Source organism: Gracilinanus agilis, chromosome 1 (genome assembly GCF_016433145.1).
Source record: "Gracilinanus agilis isolate LMUSP501 chromosome 1, AgileGrace, whole genome shotgun sequence".
NCBI classification, from domain to species: Eukaryota; Metazoa; Chordata; class Mammalia; order Didelphimorphia; family Didelphidae; genus Gracilinanus; species Gracilinanus agilis.
In genome coordinates this window covers 329,724,014-329,740,587 of record NC_058130.1, presented here as the reverse complement: position 1 = coordinate 329,740,587, position 16,574 = coordinate 329,724,014, and the positions used below count along the sequence as shown (strand labels likewise).

The window sequence follows — 16,574 nt, the reverse complement described above, 5'->3', positions numbered from 1 at the left end:
GGCTCTCATTCTGTTCAAATGTAATCCTAAGGTAGGTGAATTGTGAAGTTTTTCCTTGCTTATTTTATGAATACATATGATAAATTACTTAACTATTTAACATGTGCTGGTTGTTTTGAACATAGTCTGACTCTTTTTGAGTAATGCTGAATCATACTGAGTGATTTACCCAGAGAAAGCTTGCTGAAAGTAACTATAAACAAATGGGTCAGACACTGGATATCATGCTTTCATTATAAAAGATAGAAAATCAGAGATCAGAATTCTTACAAAAGAGAGACAAGAGACGAACCATAGTTAGTTGTTCTCAACAAGAATAAGAGCACGTCTTGACCATCATGATTTATCCTAGATGGTAAAGTATTATTAATGTAGATTTTAAATAGGTAAATTTGAAGGTATGGGACCTTCCTCAACCAAGTGAAAACAACCTTTTATACCTTAGAAGGTAATTCCTAGGTAAGTTGCTTGATACTTAGAGAGCTTAGCTGACTTGCCCTCAGTCATATAACTAGTGTCAGAGGGGAGGCTTGAATTCAAATCCAGTGTTCTTTCTACTATAACATGCTAGCTCTCCTTTTATTAATTTATTACAACTGAAAATAATCTCTCAGGTAGGCCAAAACAGTATAAGGGCCAGAAGAGCTCCCCAAATATGAATATAAATGAACTAAATCATAATATTATTATATAGGTACCCTTTTAGTTTAATTTTTTGTTGTATTTGATTCTCTTGGGGGACAGGAGGTGTATTTGTATGTGTGTGGGGAGAAAGAATAAGGGTGGGGTGGACAGAGAGAGAGGGACAGAGAGGAGAGAGAGAGAGAGAGAGAGAGAGAGAGAGAGAGAGAGAGAGAGAGAGAGAGAGAGAGAGAGAGAATATGTAATAGGCACTCTCTCTTATTCAATGTAATAGGCTTATTCCCTACCAGGGTTCTCTCTCCCCATTTCAACTCCTTTTTTTCCCCCTGAAAATTGTTAAATCTATCCCTGGGACTCGATTGGTCTAGGGAGCTAAGGCTGAAGCTGAGCCCCTATTTTGTACAACTCCTCAGTGGCTTCTAGTCATTGTGACCTGACCTCCTGATTACCTAAAGGGATAGCAAGTTCCACCCATGTGGTGTCCAGGTCCTTTAGACTTGTGGATGTCCCAAGACAGAAGAAGCATCTCACTCTGCCACACTGACCAGATGTGTTCCTAAATGGCAGGAAAGGAGCTCAATCTGCCCAAACTAGGTTGTTGAATACCTTTACTATGCTAAATGAACCTCATTTTTCAAATTTTAAATGACAGGTAAATGTCTCATCTCATTCTAACATTTAACCTAAACTAAAAGGAGACTAGCCTGAACCAGAATTATCCTTTACAACACACAAAACTCAGATTTAACCAATATAAAACTTTAATTTCTATTGTTGTTGTTGTAAATAAATAAATTTATTGCTTACATGAATCTACTGGTGAATATGACAAAGGTGGGGGGGGGTCTCCCAGTTTTTCTGATCTATTTGAAGACCAAACAAGAAAGCAAAGCATTAGAAAACAGTCTCTAGTGGAGAACAATGAGGAAATCTGTAAAAATTTTCAGAGATGATTGTTTTGTAGAAACAGTCTCTTACTGTTTTTTTCCAAATGTGAGAGAAGCATCTATGAGCTATTATAGTACATCACTGGGACACTCACAGGTAGGGAATGAGGTCAAGCTGCCCTATTGGAGATACTAAATGACAGGCTAAGTCTAATCAGCAGTGCTTAATGAATGTGTGCAGGAGAGAATGAGGTGGCTGCTCTGAAGGTTTGGAGTAGGGAACCATCATTACATTGTTTAGGACTTTCTACCTTGTGAAATATGTACTTTCATATATGTTGCTTAATTTTGGAGAACAAATGCCTTCCCAAAACATCACACTGTTATAGCTGTTAGAAATCCTTAGGGAAACAGTTACTAGTGAATACTTGGAGTATGTATGTATGTATGTATGTATATGCATATATATCAGCATGTGGTATATGTGCTTTTGTATACACATATGTAGTTTATATGTATCCCTCACAAGGAACATCATTTCTCCAAGGATGCATTATCTCTGATAGCTGTATGAATGTGCATATGCAAAAGGAATCATAGAATCTCAGGGATGCAAAAGACCACATTGACCAATGAATCCAACTCATAACTATAGCAGGATTGCCCTCCATAACATACTTAAAAAATGATCATCCCATCGACTCTTCAGTAGTTCTGGCCACAAGTAAAATAATGAAGAAAAAATGGGAGGAGAGGGGCTTAGTAGTATCAAAAGTCAAACTGTATTATGAAAGTCTCAAATAGATATAGAGATAGGAAACAGTAATCAGAGAAGCCATTTGGTATTAGTTAATAAATGTGTGTTGGCTTATACTGGATTGGGGAAGAGATAAGTCTAGGAAATACAATCCTGTCAACCTTATGGACAATAGGCATGACCTTACAATCAAATTATGTACACTATAAAATCATAGTCCCTTCATTATTATTGTCTTGGTTACTCAGAGAACACAGAAAATGTCTATTGTGAACATTGCATTAGGGATATTATGGATTGGCTAATTATGCAATACTTGAAGCAGTAAAATTGTAAATCATTCAAATCAACACAGAGAATATTCTGGAAATCCATCCATTCAGCAAATGATTGATAATTATGGTTTCTACAAGTATGTTTCACAATTTAGCCTCTTCATTTTTCACTCTATTTGCCCCTGTTCAGGTCTTCAATAAAGTTGGGAAACATAGCCCCACAATGGCATCACCAGCCTTGTGGAATAAAGTCTGCCAAGACAAAGTCCATTTCATGTTTCTTTGTTCAGTGCGACCCAAATAGTAAGATAATTATGTCAGTTTGGCAACTATAGACCCAATTTATTTTCCGTCTTAATGGGAGCTGAAGTACTTCATCAGCTCTCTTTGATTTTTTTTTTGTCTCTACATAAGTCTAGCCAAAAGTAAAAGCAATAAGATGATCTACTTCAACCATGTGTAAGCATTAAAAAAATAGATATAGATATAGATATAGATGATGGCCTATGATAAACAGTGGAGTTTAGAGTTGGCATCAATCTAGAGATCACTTTGAATATATGGATCCTTAAAAATTTACTATGACTGCTAAATTCTACAACTAGTATCTTTGTCATGGACCATGTTTCTGTAGATGATAAAGCAACATAATTAATCCTATATTTCATCCCACATTTTGACCTGGCCTCATGTAGAACTCAAGTGGAAACTCTGACCTTTCTTCTTTTCCTGAAAATCATCCTCAGAAAATATTTGTTTTTTCTATGTCATTCAGAGCTACCCAATTGAAAAATGGATAGAATGTAAGCTCCCTACAGTTAGGAACTGTCATTTTTGCATTTGTATTCTTATCACTTAGGTGCCTGTCACTTAATAGGCACTTAAATGCTTATTGATCAACTTTTTAAATTCATGAATACAAAAGGACTAAATACTCCAATATATTTATACTTTCATATGTATGTATGTATGCATATTTTTTACTTAGATGAAAAAGTCTGTCTTTACAAAGTGAACCAGTAAAAGCAAACACTACTTGAAAAGATTTTGGCAATTTAACTAATAGCTAGTTAAAAGGCAAGTCAATCATTCATCATAGCATTATAGAGAAACTTCCCCAGGATAAGCCATTTCTCTCCACAAATCTTGTCTTTGATCTGTACTATTCATAGTTAATTAGATGGTGGCAACATAATTCTGATTACAGGTTTCAAAATTTCCTATGCATAGTGAAAGCAAGTAAGTACAACAAAGAAATCTCAGCAATTATGCTACTTAACATTAAGCTATCTTTTGCATTCATTTTCTTTGTCCAAGTTTTATTAATAATAGTAACTCACACCTTTAAGTTATACAAAGTGCTTTCCTTACAACAATCCTTTTGGATAAAATTTCATGATAGCTAGGTGGCACAGTGGGTAGAGCACTGGGACCAGAGCCAGGAAGATCTGAGTTTAAAATCAGTTTCAACTTACTATCTGTGTGACCCTGGGCAAGTCACTTAACCTTCGTGTGCCAGTTTCCTCAACTATAAAATGGGGATAGCAGAAGGACCTAGTTTTCAGAGTTATTGTGAGGATTAAACAAGAGATATTTGTACAGCTCTTAAAATAGTGCCTGACACATAGTAGGTGCTATTTAAGTGCTAGATATTATTCTTATTCTTATTATCATTATTATTATTAGGAATTATATGTTTTATGGTACCTGATGGTCAGTTTTATGGGAACTGATACTCAGAGAAGTTAAGAGATTTATTTGCTCATTGCCACACAGTTATTGTCTAGAGCAGTGATGGGCAAACTATGGCCCTCAGGCCAGATGTGGGGGGAGGGGCCTTGAAATGTTCTATGGCCCCAAGACCTTATTCCTAATCTGATGAATACAATGAGTAGGATACAATACAATGAAACTTCAGAAGAGTTGCCTTAGAAACAGACTAATAGATGAGCATTTCCTTTCCTTTGGGCCCCTCTTTAAAAAGTTTGCCCATCACTGGGCTAGAGCAATATTGAAGTCTAGGTTTCTTGATGGCCAAATCCAAAACCAATTCTAATGACAACAGTATGCTAATTCAGTGTCACAAATTCAATGTCAATTCAACAAAAATTACATACTATTTTCAAAGCACTGTATTTTATGCTGGAGATACAAAAATAGAATAAAGCAATCCCTGCCCTCAAGCATCTTATATCCTACTGAAGGAATGTGATACTTACACAGTTGAGCTCACCTGAGTTGAGGCTTAAAGCAACACAAGAATTGCAAAACGCAGAATTGAGGAGGGAGGGCAGCTAGGTGCCACAGTAGATAGAGCACTGGATTTGGAAGGAAGAATCATCTTCATGAGTTCAAACGCAGCCCCAGATACTTACTATCTTTGTGACCCTGAACGAGTCATTTAACCTTGTTATCCTCAGTTCCCTCATCTATAAAATAAGTTGGAGAAGAAAATGGCAAACCACTCCAGTATCTTTGCCAAGAAAACCCCAAATGAGGTCATGAAGAGACTAAAATGACAATGATTCAAGAATGGAGGTGGGAGGCAGCTTTTAGGTCTCTACAAAGTAAGAAAAGAACTTTCAGGAAAAAAGAACTGTGAACTATTCCTTTACCTTCAGAATCCTCAGATGTGTGCTGGATCACTACAGTTTTAGTACAGGCTTAAACCCAATCCCTAGAGGCCATGGAGGGGGCAGAGGAGAGTACTCCCACAGTTTGGAGTGTGGGATTTTGAAATAACTGCTAATGCTCTTTCCTTTGCAGGAAATCTCTTTTGTAAAAACAAATGGACTTCCTTTGTTTAAGGGTTAAGGGGACAGTATTTAGTAGAGTCTGAGCAATAGTACCAGACACCCAAAGCCTTCAGAGTTACTCCTATAATCTGGAACAGGAGGGCATGAGTATAGGCATTGCTCTAAGCACCTCACTTATCTCACAACAGCCCTATGAAGTAAGTGCTCTTATTATCCTTATTTTACAATTGAGGAAATTAAGACAGAGATTAGGTGACTTTTCCAGGGTTACACAGAAAGGATCCGAGGCTGGATTTGAACTCAGGTCTTCCTGACTCATGACTCCAGACCCAAGGATCTATCCAACATGCCACCAGCAGCCTCTATGAAGGGGCTGTCCTCTAGGAACTAGAGTTACAACCTGTTACGGCAAGTGCAAATTCATAATGAAACCTCTGGGTAGACACAGCTATTATATTCTAATACAGTTCTGATGAATGAAAAGGCATTTATTAAGTGTTTTTTAAAGTAAGGCAGCAGAAAAGGGAGAGAACTGTCCTCAAGCCAGAAAAACCTGGGTTCAAGTCCCAACTCTAACCTATATGAATGGCATGATCTCTAGCACCATCCAAGGGTACTCTCAAATTCATAGCCTCTATCTAGAACTAAGTTAAAATGTAATTGGGGGGAGCTGGGTAACTCAATGGATTGAGAGCCAGGCCTAGAGACAGGAAGTCCTAGGTTCAAATCTGGCCTCAGACACTTCCCACCTATGTGACCCTGGGCAAGTCACTTGACCCCCATTGCCCACTCTTACCACTCTTCCACCAAGGAGCCAATACACAGAAGTTAAGGGTTTAAAAAAATGTAATTGGGAGACGTTTAACTAAATAAATAAAAATGCAAAACAATGTAATTCTTACTTGTAATTTTCCAAGTCATTATTCAGCTCACAGCAATCCCTTTCTGTTCAAGTTTGATGCCCCTGCAATAGACAATTCTCTAAGCTGGAAAACTTGCAGGAAGGATGCAGAACAGCATTGGCAGAGGCACTTTCCTCACCCAAGAATTTCCTTTCCCAGTGAAATCACAAGTGGAGTTCCTGTCCCCCTCCCTGAGTGTTTACTGCGTGCTAAGCACTCTGGATGCAAGCAGAAAAGGGAGCACATACTCTCCCAGTGGTCCAGAGGTCTGGTGTTGAGAGGGAGAAAAGGCAAATGTACAAACACCTTCTTTAGTATCATTCCAAGTGATTCTGACATGGAGCTGTTTAAAAGTGTGGAGGACAGGTAACTAAAGCCTTTCCAGTCTGCAGTCTTTCCAGGCTGCCGAGGAGGCTGCAGGAGCTCTGACTCTGCTGGGCTTGGTTGCTCCCCTGGAGGAAGGCAGTAGAGTCTGGGCTTTGGGAAGGGTCAGAGGCCTGAAGGCCACATCTCCTCATGAGACTCTTGGGAATTTGATGTCAGGACCTAATGAGGAGTGATCATCTCTTCCCCTTATCACCTCTAAGGATACAGCATGGCCTGGGACTATGGTGCTATCTCTGGGAATTATATAGAGTGAGGGAAGGGAAAACCTTGGATAAAGACCTCCAATGAAGCTCATTGATGCCTTCAGCTTGAAAACACTGTTTACCCCTTAAATAAGCAAATTGCTCTTTTTTTTTTTTTTTTTTATCCTGGGACTCCATTCTAGGAGCATAGGGCCACAACCAGTAGGCAATGGGTCACACAGTCGCTCAGGGGCACCCAGCTGGGAAGTGTCTGAGCCCGGACTTGAACCCCCTGTCACTCAGGGGCACCCAGCTGGGAAGTGTCTGAGCCCGGACTTGAACCTAGGACCTTTCGTCTCTAGGCCTGGCTCTCAATCCACTGAGCTAGCCCAGCTGCCCCTACTTAAGGTTGCAGTTTCTTTAGCAGATGTTGTTTTACAGGGTGGGGTTGCTAGCCCCACGCCCAACCCTCCTCCTTTTTCCTCCGGGCTAGGGACCATCCTTGGCCCAGGAGTGGTAAGGGTGGGCAGTAGGGGTCAAGTGACTTGCCCAAGGTCACACAGCTGGGAAGTGTCGGAGACTGGACTTGAACCTAGGACCTCCAGTCTCTAGGCCTGGCTCTCAATCCACTGAGCCACCCAGCTGCCCCTGGGTTACTAAGATTGCTCTTAGTGTAACTTAAATCTTTACAGTGAATGGGAGATCCTTATAGCTACCCATAATCCACCCAGTCATTTCCAGTGTTTTAAAAAACTCATTGTAGGATCAATGAGGTGGCTTAGTGAATTGAGAACCAGGCCTGGAGATGGGAGGTCCTGGGTTCAAATTTGACCTCAGACACTTCCTAGCTGTGTAATCCTGAGCATATCACTTATCCTCCATTGCCTAGCCCTTATCACTCTTTTGCCTTGGAACTCTTACACAATATTGATTCTAAGATGGAAAGTAAGGGTTAAAAAAAAAAAACCTCAGGGGGAAGCTGGGTAGCTCAGTGGAGTGAGAGTCAGGCCTAGAGACAGGAGGTCCTAGGTTCAAACCCGGCCTCAGCCACTTCCCAGCTGTGTGACCCTGGGCAATTGACCCCTATTGCCCACCCTTACCAATCTTCCACCTATGAGACAATATACCGAAGTACAAGGGTTAAAAAAAAACAAACAAAAAAACCTCAGTGTAATGTCTAACTTGTATAACCCATGAGGTCTACACATCCCAAATTTTGAATCAAATGCAACTTGCCACTCATTTGTGTTTTGTTGTTCTCCAGTCAGATTGAATTATAAATATAACATTGATTGAATCACAGTCCAATAGTTTGGGACTCATTTTTGCTGATCATTTTATGCATCACTTGAAATTCTTTCTCAGGGGCAGCTAGGTAGCTCAGTGGATTGAGAAATGGGACCATAAGTGGGAAGTTCTTTCAAATCTAGTCAGACACCCTGGGCAAGTCACTTAACCCCCATTGCCTACCCCTTATTCCTCTTCTGCCTTAGAACTGTCTTGACACAGTATCATTTCTAAGATGAAAGGTAAGGGTTTTGTTTTTTCTAAGTGATTTCTCAAGATCCAATTAGATAGATTTTCAATACTTTGTTTACAAATTCTTTTGTACCTGCTGTAGACAAAGATTTCCATATTCCTCCTCTTTACTTAAAACTATGGCCCAGTTGCATATTCTGTGAAATGGTTGTGTAATTTGAATTATTATCAATAAATTAATTTTTTTTTCCAAGATCAGAGAATGAAGTGAGCAAGATAGGAGGCAGGAGAGAAGGAAGAAGTTCTAAAGGACTGCTTTGTGGAATCATCCTAAATTTATGTGTGAACTAACACTGAGCTATAATTTTTTCTTTCATTTAGTGTCATGGAATCAGAGAGTAGCAAGGCTGACGTTAGCACCCTCAGCCCCTCCAGTTTCAAACTAGTTTCTCATTATCTTTTCATGACTAGCAATTGGCCTCTGCTGTTTCATTTCAGCTGCTTTTATACAACTGTTTCTGTGTCTTTCCCTCCTTCTTAAGCAAGGAGCTTCCTGAGTAGAAGGACTGCTTTTTGCTTTTGTATCTCTAGCGTTAGCATGATGCCTGGCATGTAATAGGTGCCTAATAAATACCAGTTGTCTATTTGCATTAGCCCTTTGCTTCAAGATTTTGTTCTGTGGATCATATCTTTCATGTGGAACACAAAATATATCAAATAATTATGTTTTTATCAATTCAGCTGCCAGAAGCATCTTCAGGTTGTTGTCACTTGACTTGAAGCCTTTTGTCTTATTTCTTTAAGAGTTGCTTTAGGATCATAGATCTATGCCCTGAAGGGACCTCATAGGCCCACACCTCTCATTTTACAGATGAGAAAACTGAGACCCAGTCAAGGTGAGGGATTTGCCCGAGTTCAAACAGGTCACAAGTGTCAAAGGTAGGATTTGGGTCCTAGTCACCTGACTTCAGAACCAGAACTCCTTCCGTAAGAATATACTGCATTTTCTTTATTAAATTAACAATCTGGGGGGAGGAGTTATAAAATATGAAAAGAACTTGTAAGAATTCTACATGTCTAACTTTCTTCCTGAAATGATTGGATTTTGAGGGGGAAGGGCTGGGCAACAGAAAGAAATCAGCTTTAAAGTTATTAGAGATTTAAAAAATGTTTTTAGTGTGACGTTTTCTAAGTTGATAATAAAAAGTCATACATGTAATTATACATATTTTTCTTTTTGATCTGTAATATATCATTGTGTCTCTCTCTTATGTGGTCTATATTTAGATATTTAATTACATAGTCCTAGAAGTATGTCTGTGTTGATTCTGTTCATTTTTACATTTAAACTCCTGGAGAATAGTGTCTGCTTCCCTTACTTCACATTAACTCTAACTGCGGCATTATACCAATGATTATGCCTATGAGGGTAATAGTGATAGTGTGTGGCTTACTTTGGGGAACAAGTCAGAGCCAGCCTCACTCCTGGGTAAGACGTCTGGGGCGCCCCAGACCCAGAGAGCGCCAAAGTGACTTTTCATTAACCTCCTGAAAGGTATGAAGGAGCCCTAGACACCCTTATTCACATCAAGGAAGTCCTTTGGCAAATCTCTGTTATCAGTATATACAACAACAGTAACTGGATTCCTGTTATCTCTGAATCGGGGAAACTAGGCTAAATCATGAGGGTAAGTTCACCCACAAGCTCTTTGTGGGTGGAACTGAGCTGCCATTGTTGCTACCTCCAATTAATACTAATAATAACAATTAATAATAATAAAGTTTTAACTCTTTCCTTCCATCTTAGAATTGATATTCAGTATCAATTCCAATTCAGAAGAGTGTTAAGGGCCAGGCAATTAAGGCTAAGTGACTTGGCCAGGGTCACCCAGCTAGGAAGCTGAATCCAGATTTGAACCTAAGATCTTTCATCTCCAGGCCTGGCTCTCTGTCCACTGAGCTACCTAGATGCTCAAATAATAATAGCTTCTTAGTATTATTTTTTTTTCCTTCTCCCCTGGCACTTTGTCATGAATTGGAGGACATGCTAGATCCTTGAAGACTATGCCAGCAAAGTTGAAACTCTGTCTGTTCTTACTCATCTGGAAAGGCCAAGAGACGGACTGCATTTCCAGTGTCACTGGAGCAGCCTCGCTCGATGTGGAAAAGGCTCATCAACAAGTTGACTTCAGAGTGATGATTTTTTTTAGGCCACAACAATTCTATTAGACTATCTACCGGATTATGAGAGGGGTTGCAATCTATGTCAATGGTATCTTATACCACATAGACCCTCTGTTCAGGAGGGTCACAGAAAAGGACCTCTTCTCTCTTCCTCACACCTTCAAATCCCATATTCCAGCCCTGGGCCCTCTATTTTCCAAGGCAAAATCAGCGTAAACAAGTGGAAAAATATGAGTAGTGGAAGAAAAAAAATCTGTTTTCCTAGGGCTCAACGAATTTATGTAGGTACAGAAGACTATCTGTTGCTATAGGAGTTGTAGTTATCAGAACCTGAATTTGAATCAAGATAGTAAATTAAGTTATATATTTCCCACAGTGAAACATAGGGTAATGACATCTTACCCCTGACTAGGCTACCTTGTGCCTGGTTTTCCTTTACGTTAATGCCTTATAATCAATAGCTCAACATTTGGTAACTAGCAATAGGGAGAAAGCAGAGCTAAGCTTATTTAGTTTCTGTTCTCTCTGCAAAGGAGAATGACCTTTACATTGGAATTGAGGAAACAAAAATAACTAACAGGGAGTTGATACCCAAGATAATTAAGGTGATAGTGAGAGAGTACCTCACTGCCCTTGATGAAATCATCAGATGAACGTAAGGATCTGACAGATGAAATTACCAAGCCACTAACTCTGAATAATATTTGAAAGATGTCAGAAAATGGGAGGAATCTTACAAAAGGAACAGGGGCAAATATTGTCCAGTTTTTTTAAAAATGGGAAAGAACAGTGTGCCCACTGTGGGTGATTAAGCTTGATTTGGATTCCTATGAAAATTCTAGAAAAGATCGTTGAAGAGATAACAATTAGAAAAGGAATTGATCCTTGCAAAGAGCCAGCCTGGCTTCATCAAGAGAAGCAATTGTCAAAGTAAAATCATTTCTTTTTTTGGCAAGATAATTAAATTGCTAGTTGGTAGGGATTCTATGGCTACCAAGATTTTGGCCAAGCTGTTCAGAAAGCACATCATACTATTCTTGTGGAGACGATAGAGTTATGGATTTGAACAGATGTCAGCAAACTATGACCCAATAACCAAATCCTCCTATATCCTGCTTTCTGTGTAACCGACAAGTTAAGAATAGGGTTTGATTTTTACATTTTAATTCAATAAAAATTTATTTTATTTTTTAAAACCCTTACTTTCTGACTTAGTAGCAACTCTAAGATAGATGGGTAAAGGCTAGGCAAGCAGGACTAAGTGACTTGTCAGAGTCATACAGCTAGGAAGTGTTTGAGATTATATTTGAACCCAGGTGCTCCCAACTCCAGGTCTGTGGCACTCTATCTACTGTGCAATCTAGGGTCCCCAAAACCTTATTTTAAAATGTAAACAAAAATTAATTTGCTAACTATACAATTTAGCTTGCTAAACTGTGGCCCATGAGGCAAATATAATCCATGGTCGGTTTTAGACCATAGTTTGCCAAGCTCTAAATTAAATTATAATACAATCGGATGGATACAGAAATTGGATGCGTGTCCAGACTTGGGGAAGTTGCTGTTGCATGTCAATGTGGCAGGAGGGCTCCACAGGGATCTGTACTTGGCCATAGCCATGTGACATTGTCACCTTTGCCTTAGGTAAAGGCATAGATGGTATCCTCCTCCAATTTGTAGATGACACAGAACTCAAAGGGATAGCTAACAAAGTGGATGACAGGATAAGGCCCCAAGGGGATCATGACAGATTAAAGTACTGAACTGAATCTAATAAGATGAAATGAAGTAAGGACAAATAAAAAGTCTTGAGCTTAGGTACCAGAAATTAACTTCACGATTATAAGATAGGGAAGACAAAAAAAAAAAAAAAAAAAAGCAGTTTTTTTCCAAAAGTATTTTTAGAGGGCTGCCTACTAAATATGAATGGGCATGTTGAATGGCAACCAGGAATGGCAACCTGAAAATTTAATCTTGCCTGCAGAGGGGCATCACTTCCAGAAATCCCTCATTCCTCCACCCTTCTTAGACTCCATCTGGAATATTGTGTTCTGTTCTGAAGACCCCATGGTTTAAGAAGCATGACATGAGGATTAGTTGAAAATAATGGTTATGTCTAGTCTTAAAAAAAAAAAGACTCAGGGAAGCTAGTCTGCTAGTTGGTGGAGCACTGAGCCTGGAGTCAGGAAGACCCAAGTTCAATCACTTGACCTCTCTTTGCCACAGTTTCCTCATCTCCAAAATGATCCTACCTCCCAGAGTCATTCTGATGGTAAATTGAAATAATAAGAATAAAGCACTTAGCAACCATGCCAGACCCAACAAGGGCTAACCTATTATTATTATTGTTGTTATTATTATTATTAATTGTGTGATAATTCTCTTCAAGTCCTCATGTGAAGGAAGGATAGGCTTGTTGTTTGTCTCCTGAAGGTGGAACCAGGAACAGTGGGTAGAAGCTGCATTTGGTATCAGGAAAAACTTCCTAATCATTAGATGGGCCCCAAAGTAGAATGGGCTGCCCCCAAAGGCGTTGCATTCCCCCTGCTGTGAGGTCTTCAAGCAGAGGCCAGACGGTTTTTGTCACCATCTTACAACAGAGACTCTTTGGGTGAATGAGTAGGACTGGATGGCGGCTGAGGTCCCTTCCAACCCTGAAATTCTGTGATTCTCCATTCTAACAGAAGGAAGCACCAAGGTTACAGCTGTCGGCTAGCCTGAGATTGGAATGTTTGTCGGTTTGAGGCAATGTATCATAGGATTGGGGGCCATCACATATTCACACGATTGATGAAAGGCTTAAGAATCTTGCTCCCATCTTAAGTTGAAAAAGAACCCAGTTTGAGCTGTCATGTTTCTTTTCTGCCTTGACAATATATATGGGTCTTCATGTTAGCTTTGCATGTTTAGTAGCCTTAGAAGAGAAACAAATTAAATTAAAAAAAAAAACAGTTAGAGGTTGGAATAAATAAATAACAGTTCTGTGTTTCCCTCAGCTTGTTTTACACTTGGCATCCCATGTAGAAAACTCTTTCTTCAGAACCCTTCCCCAAGCTGAGAAACCAACTGGAATTTTCCTTATTTTCATTTGTGAACCCTCTGGATGCTTGTTTCCCTGACCCTTAATCTGAAAAATAATTATTTTATTTTGTTTTATTTTTTAGCCCTGAGCCTTCAGCACTTCAGTCATCAAGCAAAGAATCCATCTCATCTGAAAATTTGTCGCTAGAAACCTTAAAAAACAGCAGTCCAGAAGACCTTTTTGAAGATATGTGACTGTCTCTCCAAAATGCTTTGATGATATTTGACTATAATCTTCATTCATTTTTTAAAATCTTAAACTTAAGGAGTAAAGTTCCAACTTGACAGTGGCTATTACACCTTATAATGTAATTATATATGCAGCATTGAAACAATTGTGCAGAATGGATTACACATGTATCAGATATGATTTCCTGACAGTAGCTCATTATTCAAAGCTATTCCCACCCCCACTTCTATAATTACATCAAATCTCAAAGTCGTCTCTCCAAAAACCTGCATCTGTTTTCTCCAGCACACATATGCTCTGTATGCAGTCTGTCTAGCGCAGTGTGGAAGATGGCTTTAGAAATAGCATCAAGACTCAAGAGAATTTAACTTCTGATTTTTCCTCTCAGTAGTCTGAAGGATAAATAGAGATGTCTGTTTGCTTTTAATTGAGGGAATAAAACATGATCGATATATATCTGCTGTTAGTGTGTGGTTATGTATCCAAAGAATTCAATAATAAAATTTCTGATGCCTTAACGAATAAATGTGCTTTGAAGAACGCAATATTTAAAATATTTCACTCCTTTTCTATAGAGACAAGATTAGAAAAAAAGCACCTAAGGAGAGAAAGGTGGGACCTTTTATATTGCTTAAGTGGAAAGAAGCAAATCTATCAGGGTTTAGATGGTAAATGTCCCAGATGCCCTTCTGGAATTCCCAAGGCCAAAATAATCCTACACTTACAAGCGAAATGAGCTAAGCTATTAAAGCCCATTTCCTCAAAGAAATTCGTTGAAAGAGTGAGAGTTCACCAAAAAACGTATTTATTTGATGCAAAGAAATAAGTTCTTCAGTAAGCTAAAGTATCTGTTTTGCTCTGCTAAGTTATATATACAGTAAAAACTCAGTGTAGCATTGAGGTCAAGGAACATAGATGGCATTCATACAATTGGTTTCGGGGTGAGAATAAGGGAGGAACTCTATACATCATTATGTACCCTGGGGAAGAGAGAGAGCTGATCCAGCTGATAAGAGAGCAAAGCATTTTTAAACAACTTTTTACTGCATTTTTTTGGCCCAGGGGAGCTTACTTTAGGAGAAGAAGGAAAAATTACATATAAAGTCATACTCAGCCTAACAACATAGGAGCTTTGCTCTTAAAGGTGTAGGAAAATATAAGTGAGGTAATGGGGTCACCAGGGATATTTGAACTATGGGGTTTGTGGGAACACACTCTGGGATTTAAGAGAGACTAAAACTGAACATTGAAGTCTTGTACAGCTACACCACTCCCAACTGAAAAATAACAGCCAACTGTCACTCTGGCCAGAGGCCTTAAATTCAACTGACAAGGTAACAGGATGAAACTGGGTTTAATTAGGAACAACAAAAGGAGGGATAGGAATATCTACTCTAAAACCTTAACACCTAATAACAAAACCCACAGGGACAGGGAAGGACTTATTCTACTACACTAATCTAAGTGATCTAAACTAACAGGGCCCAAGGAGCTGTAAATGGAGTCTTTGGGTTTCTGCCTCAAACCTGGAACCTGCCAGGCTCTAGTACAGCTGGGGCTTTTGTGGCTTTGGGATTCTCACTGCAATCCACTGATGATGTCTGGATGCCAGGAGCTAGGTTGTCTCAGGTACCAAGTAGAAAAGATTTTGCTTGAAGCACTGTCCGCCAGTTCTCAAACTTCTCCTCCTCCCTTGGCTCTGTAGATTTGTCCTTTTGCTAGATGCCACACTCAGGATCCCAGGGGAAAACAGGAAGCAGAGTGTCCTTTGCTCTGAGGTCTCCCAGGCTGGCAACAGTTTTTTGCCCACCACTAATGGAGTCCTCACTCAGGGCACAGACACACTTCCTCCTCCTTCATTCCAACCTGGAATTCCCAGCTCTAGCTCCTTCCTGCTATGTATTTCCTAATCAATACCTAATCTAATCTTCCTCACAACAAAGGTGACCTGCTATCAGTGTGGAATTCCCTATAGTTCAGGTTTGTCTCCAATCCTGACCAAAAAGACCTAATTAGACCTAATACATATAAATTTAATTCAATACTTAAGTTCTTGCTTTAAGCACAAGAATATGAAATATTGTATAGAACCTGTTAACCTACTTTTTTTGTAAAAAAAAAATTCTTTTATTTCCATATCTCTTTTATTATTAACAGTTCACATTTATTTAGACCTTTAATGTTTTCAGAGTACTTTACAGAAATTATCTCATTTGATATGCAGTAGTTAAACAATAGTAGGAGAAGTCTTGGAGTTCGGAATAATAAAAAGTAATAATAATAACTAAGATTAATAGATAAAATGAGCCAGAGAAGGAAATGGCAAACCACTCCAGTATCTTTGCCAAGAAAACTCCTAAGGGGCGTTCACAAAGAGTTGGATGTGACTGAAAAATGACTGAATAAATGGGGCAGCTAGATGGCACACTGCAGTGAATACCAGGCCTGGAGTCAGGAAAACTCATCTTCCAGAATTCAGATCTGGCCTCAGATACTAGCTGGCTGTGTGATCCTGGGCAAGTCACTTAACCCTGTTTGCCTCAGTTTCCTCATCTATAATGTGAGCAGGAGGCAGAAATGGCATGGGGTCATGAAGAGTTGGACACAATTGAAACGACAGATTTCTATAGTGGTTTATAGTTTTCAAAGCATTTTGATCCTCACAACACCCCTAGGAGGTAGATACCATTTTATACAGGAAGAAATTGAAGCAGAGTGACTTGCCCAGTGCCCCAAAACTAGTCAGCACCTGAGGCTGGATTTGAATTCAAGTCAGATCTTCCTTATTCCAAGTCTGGAACACCACTAACTGTGCCACTTAGCTGAGTAGCTATTAGGAGAGGTGGGTCCAT

General features: G+C 39.3%; 1 protein-coding gene across 1 annotated transcript in view; it reads left to right on the top strand.

The window, feature by feature from the left end:
• The window catches only part of XRCC4 (X-ray repair cross complementing 4), a 393,632-nt gene extending 379,905 nt beyond the window's left edge, over nt 1-13,727 (top strand). The window contains exons 8-9 of the mRNA XM_044680616.1: nt 2,752-2,864; nt 13,616-13,727. Coding sequence (XP_044536551.1) covers nt 2,752-2,864; nt 13,616-13,727 — 225 coding nt within the window. The remainder of the gene's footprint in view (nt 1-2,751; nt 2,865-13,615) is intronic.
• The last annotated feature ends 2,847 nt before the right edge of the window (nt 13,728-16,574 follow it).